The sequence below is a fragment of the Oreochromis niloticus genome, linkage group LG7, assembly GCF_001858045.2.
Source record: "Oreochromis niloticus isolate F11D_XX linkage group LG7, O_niloticus_UMD_NMBU, whole genome shotgun sequence".
Classification (NCBI taxonomy): Eukaryota; Metazoa; Chordata; class Actinopteri; order Cichliformes; family Cichlidae; genus Oreochromis; species Oreochromis niloticus.
Window position 1 is genome coordinate 25,390,060 of NC_031972.2, and position 12,882 is coordinate 25,402,941.

Sequence of the window (12,882 nt, forward strand, 5' to 3'; positions counted from 1 at the left end):
TCCAATACAAATTATTGCAAACAATAAAACAGTCTGGGCCATCACAGACTGAAAATCTATTTGGTCATAGTGCCCCCTACTGGTTATATAACCTTAATGCAGACAGAATTACCCTCCTCCACCTTGAAAAACAGTTTAACAGTTTAGCCATTAAATACACCATCTTGCAACAGTTGCCACCAAGTAGCAGTGAAACAATACCATAATATGCGCATCAAGTCTGGTATTTATGAAAGGATATGAGTTATTAAAAACATTCGCCCGCTTTTGGCAAACAATCTGTTGTTTTTCACGTCAACGCTCCAGAGAGTCCGTCACTGTGGTAACTTATGGCACAGATCTAACCCCCGGGGGAAGGACTGTACAGCATACATCTTTAATGACTTTGAAAAAGGAGAGAGAACTGGGTGCACAAGTTTGAATTTATTTGGGATGTTCTTTAATCCACACAGGGTCAAAAATACACATACATTTACTTAAATCTTTTAATAAGTGGTGCTGAAGGTTCGACACTATCTTTTAACTTGACAAGGCCAGCACTCACCGCTCTTTCTTGGTCGGCATTCTCTAAGTTCTCAGATTGGCTTCACTGTGGACAGTGAGCTGGTGTTCCAGCAGTTTCCAGTTCACGGCAGGGTTCCTGGGTTGTTCCTAAACACCCTTACCAATTTTCTTTTACCTGAGGGTGATAGCTTGGGTCTTATTCTAGGCCTCAGTGACATATGAGGAAAACTTGTACTTATGTACAAGTTGTGTTACTCTACAAATCCCTTTAGATCTTCACTGAGTTCCTTGGACTTTGCCAGCATGAAGCGGATTTGTTTGACAGCAGTCACTTGTTTGACTAATACTCAGAATAATGGGAAAGAGAAACTAACTTTTATAGTCAATCATGATCACTAATGAGAAGTTAATAGACCTCGGCCTTGTCAAGTTAAAAGACATTGTAGAACCCTCAGCACCACTTCTTAACAGATTTAAGCGAGTGCATGCCCATATTTGAGCCTATATCCATACTTTACTGTGTGTGCATTAGAGAAAATGCAAAATAAATTCAAACTTATGCACCTACTCTATTCTGTAGTTGCTCTCACACTGTTACACAACACCAGGGCTGCAGCTGAAAGAATACAAATTGAAGTATCCTATACACATCTAACTATTAATTTAACAGAGTAACAATTATAATCTATCAGATTTTCTCATGTCTTAATGACAGAGCGCTGATATCCTGTTAACTTACAGTCAGTGTTTTTGGCCACTTTCCTTTCTGGCTTCACAGAGATTAAACTTTATCAGTGTAGTAGATCATTTCCAGAATTACTGATCAAGGCACTTAAAACACACAAGCACACACTGTGCCTTTCCTCTCTGCACTGCAGCAGCTTGCCAACACTATAGTGAAGCAAAGCCAAATAAAACAAAGACACCCTGGGCACGCTGAACTTTCTTTATAGTACATTCCCCCAGAGAAGATTTGGTAAACCTATTAAAATCACAGTAACTTGGTTTGTAAAAAGGAAACTCACAAACAAATTTGTAAAAACTATATTAAAATGAAACACCTCTTTTATTCACTGGTGTCTTAGTAACTACAACACTGTCACATGCAGCATTTACTGCAAATAAGTTAAAAACGTAAACAAAACATTAACGTTATGTTTTCGTAATATCATTGAGGACATGCCTGTGCTTCAGGAGGTAGAACGGGTTGTCATTTTTCATACATCTTTACAATCTTTGTTTGTCATTTTGAATATTTATGATGTAAATCTGCAATGCTTACGGACTTCCTCTTCAATCCTTTTTTTTGCCCTCCTGCTGAAGATTTTTTTAGGAAAGTCTTCCTCATTTAATCAAATGGTCTAAAGGCACGAAGTGATCTACAGGCTTGTAAAGCTTCTTGAGGCAATTTCTGACATTAGTTGAAATAAATAGCATTGACTCCAGGAATGGTGGCCATACCTGTATGCCCTCGATTCTCTCTGTTACCACATAGGCATGATGCATAGCAATGAGAGGAACCTTGACTCCGGCCATTTCTCCCAGCTTGGTGGCCCACACACCTGCGGTAACACAGAAAGGCAAAAATGTCATAAACGTGTTACCTTTAACACCAAACAAATATCCTTAAAAATTGTATCGAATTTTACTTTTCTCATTGTGATTTCACTTTTACAGGATACATTTACATCAGGAGAGCAGTTGCAGGTTACATAAAGACTTCTTTACACTGTGTCACATTTGTGGATTTGTCATCTTAGAAAAAGAAAGCCAGCTAACCTGCACAGTTCACCACACAAGGTGTCTCAATGGTTCCGTGTTGTGTCTCCACTGCCTTTACCCTCTTCACACCGATATCATCAGCTCGCACTTGAATGCCAGTTACAGGACAGTTTTCGATCACCTGATTTAAAGAATGGAAAACTGAAATGCTGTATGTGCTTTTTTCCATGCAATTACAATGCACAGGGAATCAGTCGAGTAATATTACAGACGTTTAAATGTCCGACTGGAGAAGCCTCGTATTTACTTATTACTACAGAGGAAAAGTAATGTAACATGTTAGTCATTTGTGCAAAGCTTGAGGATGTAGTGTAGTAGTTGGGCTGTTCACAATATAAAGACATGCTAAGTCAAAACTAAGCAAAGAGTACATACAGTCTGCCATTTAATGATCACTGCATTCAACAGTTTTAATATCTCATCAGGCAGAACATAACTGTCAAAGAAATGTAATTGCTGCTTTGCTTTTTAAAAATGTTTTTAAGACTTTTTGATCTATTAACTAGCTATTAGGCTGCTGTGCAATGTAGATGTATTCCAGTCTCATCTACTCAAAAACATGTAGCTATAACATCAAAGTGCTGTGTGCCGCGCCTGTGTCTAACAGCCCTAGTCTATTGGACTACAGCAATTAATGTTTAGCTATTCACAGGGTTATGGCTTGGCTATCTACAGAGGATATCTTAATTGGATAAGGGTGCTATTTTTGCACTGCAATATATCAAAAACTAAATAAATACAGTGGCTCAGAAAATGTGCACAAATGACATGATAAATCAAAAAAAAAAAACAGTATTTGAAATAAAAGAAAACATAGCTTTTAAAGCTATTTGTATGGCTATAATATATATACACACACACATAGATTGAAATCTATGGGTAGAAACAGAATAAAGCTGGCCATCAAGTAAAGAGGCATTTAGCAGATCAGTAGACATTACCGTGGCTCCTCGGGCGGTGGCTGCCCTGGTCAAGGTTGTGCAGGTACCTGCAGGGTCCATGGTGCCGTCTTTTGGAACATACAGTGTTCCATAAAGATCATCGACATTCATCAGAGGATACAGGTCCTTCGTCTCAGCCGGGGAAAGGACATGGGACTCAATACCATAAACTTTACCCAGCTACAAAAAAGAAAATGGGGAGATGACGTGTTCAATGGAAATATTACTTTAAAAGCACCTTTGTTCCAAATTCAAATAAGTGGTTAGAGAAAAATCTGTTTGTGAACTTTGAAACTCTAACACACACAATTAAGGTAAATTAAGTTTTTTTTCTCTTGTGTACCTCATGTTAAGCAGTAAAAAGACTTTTTTAGAAAACCTACCATCAATTTTACATTTAAAAGCCCCAAGGAGGAGCAACAGTCGAATAAAAACTGTTTCATGAACTATAGCGTTCCCTAAACACATCCTGTAGAGGCTATGTCGGTAGTGCACACATATTAAGCCGATATGTCTTGTTCTTTGGTGCTTGTGACTTCAGGATCCTTTAACCTGAATAATAGAATTATTTATGAGACATTACTCACCAACAACTATCTCAGTCTCGGAAATATTTAGTACATTTACATGCATAAAAAAAGATTTCCCTGTTGTAGGTGGGTAAATGTGCATAAATATATACATAAAATCAATCAAACTGATTTACAAACTCAAATATTTTGAAATGAGGCATCCTTTCAGGAAGTACTGTGAACTAATTAGAAAACTAACAATTCTGACTAAGGATAATATTTACTTTCATCTTGTCTAATTGCTGTCACAGAAGTACTTGCTCCATCTGAAGTCTCTGTGTGTGCTTGCAGTGCCATTGTTGCCAACTCCTTTGTATCCCAAAAAGTGGATTCTGTTATCTGGATGAAGCGTTTTTAGTAGGAAAACTGTTTTGTCACTCATCCAAAAATCCTCACCAGACAAACGTTACTTCCCCTGATGCCTCTGTTTACCGAACAGTGCATCTATGCTTTCCTAATAACGTTCACAACCAACATGTCTCTGTCTTTACCGACATGAGGCGCTTGTACTCGTCAAGTCTTTGCTTGTTGGAAGCAATGAAGAGCCCTCCGTTCTGGATCCAGCCTGTATGGAGACCCGTCTCCTCCTCTAGGTCTTTGCTAATCACATTCCTGGTGTGGGCCAAGAGCTCCACCTCAACATCACTGGGTCGCAGCTGCCACAGGAGGCCTAATAAACAGAGGGACACATGAGTGACTGTGCAAAAAACTTAGTGGACATTAGTGAGCATCTCGCACATCAGCGCACATGCAGGTGAACACACTTTAGCTACAAAGACCTATTAGCAGCATAAGTAGCATAATTACTACACAAAATTACCAAAGAGTGCTTAATTTACTCTTAAAACTTTTTATTAGAACACTGCTATTAAAGTAGGATGTATAATTTCAGGTAAACACCCCTCTCCGTACTGTTACAGACTGTTACCTGCAGTATGCCAGGTGGTGCCAGCAGTCAGTCTGTCTCTTTCCAGCAGAACTACATTGGTCATTCCCATTTTGGCCAAGTGGTAAATGGTCTGACAGCCCAGGCTTCCTCCTCCAATCACCACCGCATCAGCTGACCTGAGGCAGGAGGAGGTATACAAGAAGACTGTAAGGCTGAAAGGCTGATGCTACTCTTGACATATGAAGGTAACCAACCAGCCTGTGAGCTAGCACTAACTTATCAATTCACAAGTGCAACAGAGTCCCTTTTTCTTTCCCCCTGCTTCCAATCTTTAAACTACAGCAACATGAAAACAGTATCAATACTGACCAATAACTCCTATTTCTTATTTTATTTTATTAAACTAACAATAAAACACTCTTGTTTTGATACCTACCTTTCCCAGAGCAAATTATCAACAGAGCATCTATATTCTGTTCAGAACTTGTACATCACTGTGTCCATTACTCCATGAACTAGTTTCTCTTCACAACCATGTATTAATCCACCACTTCAACCATTAGATTAATCAGCTGTTTATGTATAGAGTCACTGCATATAATCTTAGGAATATATTTCTGAAAACATTCCCACATAATCCATTCATCTACCCGCAACCCAATCGAACCTGGGTAATGGCTTAGTGGGTCCTGAGGAGGCTCCATCCTCCTGTTTGAGTGTCTTCTCGTAGGGAACACTCTTTTCCTTGGTGAGCTCCGAGCTGTAGGACCGAGTGCTTGTCCGGCACAGCGGAGAAAGAGGAGACCTCACTGCTGAGAACACTCGCCGAACTGCGCTCCCAAGGAAGCCCATGACCCCTGTGTGCAGTAAGACAACACAAAGGGACATAGTGACATGTCAGCTGTTGTAACACTCAGGGTTTCAGAACAAAGTAATTATTTACACAAACTCTTTTCTGAACTATTTTCTGCTTGTTCTGGCCTGATTTTTTTTTTTTTTTTGCAACATTCTGTACCCAGTGAAAACCATAATAACTGAAAATAAATGTAAATAACTTTATTATACTCCAGTGTGAGTTCTTGCCTGGTTTAAACATGCAGATTTCTACCAGAGAAACTGAGAGACTGCACCTGAAGAGAAAGAAACGTCTGCGGACAGAAAAGTTCAAAGCTTTACATTATTACAGAAAACAATTAAACGGTGACTTAACATGGTTAACGATTACTTAAAGTAAAATCACTGATGTCTGTATCCGACGGAAACAAAAACAGGACAATGTTACATAAATCAGCTCATAAGAAAACTATAGCTTGAAAAAAGAATATTGATTTTTAGGTTGATACTTAATTGTTGTGCTGCTATTCTTAACTGGAATTGTCGCCTTGCTTTAGTTCAGCCATGTACAAACACCAATAGTTTGACCAGACAAGGATTTTGGAAAAAAAAAACACTTTGGGCACTTGGGCGCAATGTTGTGCCAAAAAGTGATTGTCTGCCAAAAACTGATTTCCAATGTTTCTGTGTATTTTTTATGTGTAATATCTTTACGTATCTTCGTAAATAGACTTCGGTGAACAGGGTTTACAAAGGGGTTATATAGAGAATTAAAAAATTATCCATTTTTCAAGTATCTTTACAACTCTGTGTTATTGTACTTACATTATAACCAATCCGGTCCTTTATCCCCACTTAAAATATTTTTACAGAACTATTGTAATATTTGCTGCCATTTCTGCTGTCCTCTTGGCCAACTTACTCTTACAAAAAACATTTTTAATGTTAACGAGATTTTTTTTAACTGCATAAATAAAGGTTATATAAACATCACTGCCAAAAACTGATTGCGGCTTCTACCTTGTTACACGAATGTTGTTTGTGGCTCAAGATGACTTTATGTCATCCATAAGGGATGCATTTGACATATGTTTCACATATTATAGCCCAACAACTTACTTATAGCAGTTTAAATACGAGCAATAGGTTTTTGGCAAATACCGGAAATCAGTTTTTGGCAGACAATCACTTTTTGGCACAACACGGCAAAAACGGCAGCACATTCACCACTAAATAACCCCGCACTTAATGTGTAATACAAAGCTTTTATAGCGGGTAAATGTGCAATAACGTACAGAACGCAATGCACAGAATGCGCTCGCCTGGAAACGACCAGTCTCAAAATAAAAGAAATTACATTGGTAGTTGCAGGTAGTAACGTGGCGTGAAGTTCTGCGATCTCAAACAACGGAGAATGCAAATTGCATAATACAGCAACTTGTGGATGTACATTGATGTTGCACTTACGCTTGATTCCCTTTGTCGCAGATTACCCCGGAAACACACTCGAGGAAGGAGCTAAGTAGGGAGAGGGGCTGCTTGCAGAATTAAGGGAGTGGATTTATGGGGAGAAACGGTCAAGTAGTTCCGCAGACCAACGAGCGACAGAACTGCTGTCGTGGCCCACAAGACACAGCTCAGTAGCTGTCAGATAAACGTGAGCTGCAGCGGGGCTAGACTGCAGTTGTAGCTCCTACCTTCACCCCTCCCCACGTGGTCACAGCAAATCTAACAGGGAGTTACGAGTACGCAGACGCGTGGAAGAGACATGCGGTTTGGTACACAATCAGAAATTAGATCAGTCAGATAAGATTATACCCAAGCAGCCTAGTAAGTGACCGAATTGAGCAACAACACATGACACTTTGGAAATGCCAGAAAAAGGCTAAGTATACTTGACCAAGTACCCCAAATGGGAAAGCAGAGGTTCGTGACTTCGCTGGTTTTGTCCCATGGACATAAGTATGCACAAAATACCTCCTATGTAAGAATATTCAAGAAAATATAATGTGCCAAAAGAGAAACATTAATGTCAATTCGCTGTTTGTTCTGTTTGGTTCATAAATGTGTGGGTGTTTGTATTTCTGGGAGGAGAGGTTAACAGCTGCTGTTGACAGCCCAGTGATCAAATCAAGCAGAAGTAGGTCATCAGATATACGTTAACCATGTGGAGTTTGTCTGTGTGAGGCATTTGACTCAGTGTTGTGGGGATCTTGCAGTACGATGGGGGAAGAAGAAATAAACACTTTAAACCTCAAAAGAAGGCTCCTTGCCACACTAAATGATTAAAACTTTGGCTCCAGACCCCTGAGACATCTGTAGTTGAAGCCTGCCAAGCTGACCTCATGATTCCCCACCTCCTAACCAGCAGCCAATAAAGTGCAGAGTTTAGGTCCCCTCCCGTGCCAGGAGGTTCTTTCTAGTTCATACAGCTTTAAGCTAGACAGAAGCTGAGTATAGGAGCTGTTGCCAGCCCGGGTATCTTATGTATAGGAATCTGAAACGAAGAAAGTGGACCACAGCTACCTTTGAACTTTGTAGATTTCCTTAAACTCATTTTTTTTTATGTGATTGAATAACAGTGTCTTAAGGACAGAGTGTAATGTCCACGTGTATTTGTGTGCACGCACATGTGTAAGCTTGTGTTCTGTGCCAGCGCACGCAGCAGAACACTGAGCTGTAAGCACATAGACTGTATATTGTGGCTTCTCTTCTCTGTGGTACGTGGCAGAGTGTTCCAGAGAGAACGTAACCAGATAAATTACTGTATATGCAGACAGCTGGGGTGTGCTTAGAGGTAAATGTGCATGCTTAAATACAGACTTGGGTATCAAGTGTTGGTGTACTTAGAAAGACAGAAAGAAATGCATTCAAACCTGAGTCAACAGCTAATAACTGTTACATGAATAGACTGAGAAAATATTTTTTACATTTGTGTCAAGTCTTTCATTTTTAGAGTGCTTTTAGAAGATATTTTCACAGCAGAGAGAAAGCTGTCCTTTACTGGTAACTTGTAAAGATGACAACGAAATAAAAGAAGAAATTATCAGCTTTCATGGTGATATGCACACGCATTTTTCAGTATCTCAGAAATGGCAGTGTTGAGTTGATTTCCCCCATTTTCAGCTGTGTAGGTTAACAACTGATTGACAAGTTGTCGTGGAAGTGTCTCACCCTTTTGCACACAGTGTTCACAGATGAGAGATGAGCAGCTGTTCTTTCATAAGAGGTTATTTGGAGGCAAAGCCTTCACGGGATTCTGTGTAGCCCTGTGAAAAACTAATAATTTTCAGAAGCACCTTTAGCAGCAATAAATTGAAGTAATCATTTTCTGTATGACTTTATCATCCTCCCCTATAGTTGTGGAGGTATTTTGGCCCATTCGTCTTTATGGCTTTGCTTCAGTTCATGAAGGTTTGCAGGCATTCATTTTATGAACAGCTCTCTCAAAACATAGGACTGTGCAATATGGCCAAGTACCTCTAGTTTTGCGTCATTCTTCCAAAGGACATCTGTCCTAGAAGTCTTACACTTTGTTCAGATCCAGCTTTTCAAATCTGAGCCGTCCTGCCATGAACTTTTTTTTGTAGAGAGAAGAGGCTTTGTTTTGTTTGTTTTTTGTTTTGTCCTGGTAATCCATCCAAACAAGCTATACTTGTTCTAATTTTACTCTCATGAAATTCAACGCTTACTGTTGTAAAGGCTCACCTTTTAGCACATTCACTTCACCAGATGCACCTTGTTTCTTTTCCTCACCTTTAATTGGGTGTGGTGCTTGGCCTTAATTGCACTCACCTGTCACTCATTATATAAGGACTGCACTCACCTACCCCTCACTCTTCCTTCACTCCCACATGGGGCGGCAGCTGAGAGATAGCAGTCCATGTGTGTCTTTCCTTCTTTGCTTTATTGAGTTGAGAATAAAAGGAGAACCCTGTGAATGATTAGATGACTGCTTATTCTCATTCTGATCGGATGAGCCCATGATGCTGATTATCTAAACCCTGAACCTTCCTTCCTCCAAAACATGGTCCTCCGAGCCGGAGTAGTGTTATCATCATGGATTCACAGCAGCCATTGACTGAAGATTTGAGACGTTCCGGTCGTGAAAGGCGACCTCCTACCTACCTGCAGCAATATGACGTTCAGTACCCTGGGAGTATCAGTGCTAGATGTGATACAGAGAGTCAAACAGAATGCCAGCATAGTGACACAGACACACATGGGCTGAAGAATCCTGACAGAGAGTCAGAAAGCCAACCAGAGACATCCCCTGCTCCTTTACCCACCAATCAAGATGAGGTGATGAGGGAACTCCTGATGACGATGAGGGAGATTAGGCAATTTATGATTCAGTTATCTCCTCCCCATTCTCGCAGTTCCTCCAGATCTTCAATTCATACTGTCTCATCTGATGAAAGCAAATCCTCTGTATGTGGTTTACAAGCCATTCCCCAAACGCATCAGCAACATGAGCAGTTCCCAGTGATTGATACAGCAACCTGTCAATCACCCTTGCAGCCCCCACAGATTAGCCGTCAGTCTGGTTTAGTTCCGGCTGCTAGCCCTCCTTTCCCTAATTCAACAATATTGGATGCTGCAGTTCCTTCAAGTGGTTTGCCTAGACCAGTTTTTCCCACACCACTGCAAGGTCTCCACCAGATTTCCTGTGTTCAACCTGCTGTTCCTCTAGATGAAGACCCCGCTCAACCTCTCGTTTGCATTCCAGAACCAAGGCAGCACCCTCCTCTAAAGCAGCAACCAGCTACATCTAATGGCTTACATGAACAGAAACCTTTGGTACCTGTTACTGCTAGCTCGGGTCACTCCTCTAGCACTAGAACACATGTGTATAAGCTTGAGGGTCCTTCTTTCCCAGACCTTACCAGTGAAGATGAAATCCAGTATAGGCTGTTACGAATGGCCCTTACTAACCTTCTTGACCCTCATGAGACAGAGCACTTTAAATATCATGTCCTTCTCGATCATCTGAAAGTAGACCAAGCTAAACGGTTAGCTATTTCCTTTTCCTATGCTCCTGACCCATACACTCAAGCCATCAAAGCTCTTGATGAGCGTTATGGGCAACCAAGACAGCTAGCATTGAAAGAGCTACGGAATATACTGGAGCTTCCTCCTATCAGAGCAGGTGATGGTCGGACTCTGGATAACTTTGCTCTTCGTGTGCAAGCTTTAGTTGGTTTGCTTAGCACTATGGGTGATCAAGGACAGACAGAACTAAATTGTGGCTCCCATGTCGATCGCCTACTTGAAAAGTTGCCTGCAGAGCATTCCAGTCGCTTCAAACGGCACATTTACAGGGAACAAGGAGATATGATGTATGACTTACCTTTGTTCTCATCCTGGTTGCAAATGGAATGCAAGTGTCAACCAAGAAAGGACAGTAGTCCGGTTTCATCCTTTAACCAGCCACGACCTGCCCGTAAGTACATCACTCCACTTACAACACTATTACATGGGACAAATCCATCCGATCCTGTACAGGCAGCACAACCCATCATAATGACTAAGGCAAGATGTGCATATTGTTGCTCACCTGAACACCACATTAGCAAGTGCCCTGAGTTCATCAACAAGACAAACGATGAGAAGATAAACTGGATAAAGAGACACAAACGGTGTTGGCGTTGTGCTAGAACTCATCAGGCTGCAAAGTGTGATCTGAGGAAAGCATGTGCCTCCTGCATGGGACGACATCTACAGATCCTGTGTGAGGTGAATCAGAGACCTAGAACTGAAGTTAATCCTGTAGTGAGTACACTGTACTTTGATAAACCTAGTGACTGTCCCAGTGTACTATTAAAAGTTGTGAAAGTGCTCCTGCGTAATGGCAAAAGAACTCTTGAAACATATGCAGTACTTGACGATGGCTCCCAACGCACCATGCTTCTGACATCAACAGCTCAGCATCTCCACCTAACTGGGAAAGCTGAAAAATTATCACTCAGAACTGTCCATCAAGAAGTTGAAACTATTCAAGGTTCTTCTGTAAGTTTCCAGATTTCTCCCATCGCACATCCAGAGAAAACTTACACAGTTAATAATGCCTTCGCTACAAGTCACTTAGCACTTTCAGACCACACCTACCCCGTATCATCTCTCCAACGAAGATACAAGCATCTCCAAGGTATCCCATTAACCTTTATTAACAAAGCAGCTCCACTACTGCTCATAGGCTCTGATCATACCCACCTTATTACGCCTATTGCACCAATTAGACATGGACCATTTGGATCTCCTTCAGCAGTCAAAACCCGCTTAGGATGGACACTTCAAGGTCCGATCACAGACTTCCAACCCCAGAGCAGTTCCACGCATGCCCAATGTTTGTTCACATCTTCCAGTTCAGGTTCAGGTGAACCGCTCCAGCACATCCTCGTGTCCACTGATGGCTCTGAATTCATTCAGCCACCTCCTACTCTACCATCAGCAGTACCTACGTCGTCACCGGCAGTGCCGCTATCACCAGTTCCACCGCCTGTGGCTAACTTTCCGCCAGTGGTCAGGGCGCCACCTGCTCCTGGATCACCTGGTCCTGCCCCTGCCAAGTCCCGTGAATTACCCCCAGCACCTGCAAAACTGCCTGACGGTCTGCAGGTCTGGGCCTGCAGCTGCATCCCACGCGGTTGGCATTTGGACCTGCTTTGCCGCCACCGCTGGCTACATGGTCATCCCCCTGAACTGTCTGGCCTGCGTTGACCTCCAGGTCGACCCCCTGAACCTATATTAGACCTGTAGTATGTCTGATTCCTCTGCCCCCGCTTCATGAAAAAGAACAACTTTAACCCTTTCAACATATTTCTCAATAGAAATATGGGGGCGGCTGTTGTAAAGGCTCACCTTTTAGCACATTCACTTCACCAGATGCACCTTGTTTCTTTTCCTCACCTTTAATTGGGTGTGGTGCTTGGCCTTAATTGCACTCACCTGTCACTCATTATATAAGGACTGCACTCACCTACCCCTCACTCTTCCTTCACTCCCACATGGGGCGGCAGCTGAGAGATAGCAGTCCATGTGTGTCTTTCCTTCTTTGCTTTATTGAGTTGAGAATAAAAGGAGAACCCTGTGAATGATTAGATGACTGCTTATTCTCATTCTGATCGGATGAGCCCATGATGCTGATTATCTAAACCCTGAACCTTCCTTCCTCCAAAACACTTACCTAAGGCCTGAAAAAAAAACCCCAGTTCACCTGTAACAACAGAAAATAAAAAGGCTATACTGTAGAGATCACAGATCCAATAGTGCAACAACCCACAGGTCATGTGAACGTATTTGTCAGTGTTACAGAGGCAGTACTGCAAGATGCAACACTGTTTTTAGTAATACGGCTGGA

The 12,882-nt window shown here is 41.6% G+C and overlaps 1 protein-coding gene across 2 annotated transcripts in view; it reads right to left on the reverse strand.

The window, feature by feature from the left end:
- sardh (sarcosine dehydrogenase) overlaps positions 1 to 7,240 on the reverse strand; it is a 39,170-nt gene extending 31,930 nt beyond the window's left edge. Inside the window, exons 1-8 of one of the 2 annotated variants that reach the window (XM_005451377.4) lie at positions 6,990 to 7,240; positions 5,772 to 5,836; positions 5,356 to 5,545; positions 4,728 to 4,864; positions 4,291 to 4,469; positions 3,228 to 3,407; positions 2,284 to 2,407; positions 1,966 to 2,066 (exon numbers count right to left, since the gene is read on the reverse strand). In XM_005451377.4, the coding sequence (XP_005451434.1) occupies positions 1,966 to 2,066; positions 2,284 to 2,407; positions 3,228 to 3,407; positions 4,291 to 4,469; positions 4,728 to 4,864; positions 5,356 to 5,545; positions 5,772 to 5,784 (924 nt within the window). In that variant the 5' untranslated portion in view covers positions 5,785 to 5,836; positions 6,990 to 7,240. The remainder of the gene's footprint in view (positions 1 to 1,965; positions 2,067 to 2,283; positions 2,408 to 3,227; positions 3,408 to 4,290; positions 4,470 to 4,727; positions 4,865 to 5,355; positions 5,546 to 5,771; positions 5,837 to 6,989) is intronic. The other variant, XM_003444416.5, reaches the window with a different exon arrangement.
- Between the last annotated feature and the right edge of the window lie 5,642 nt (positions 7,241 to 12,882).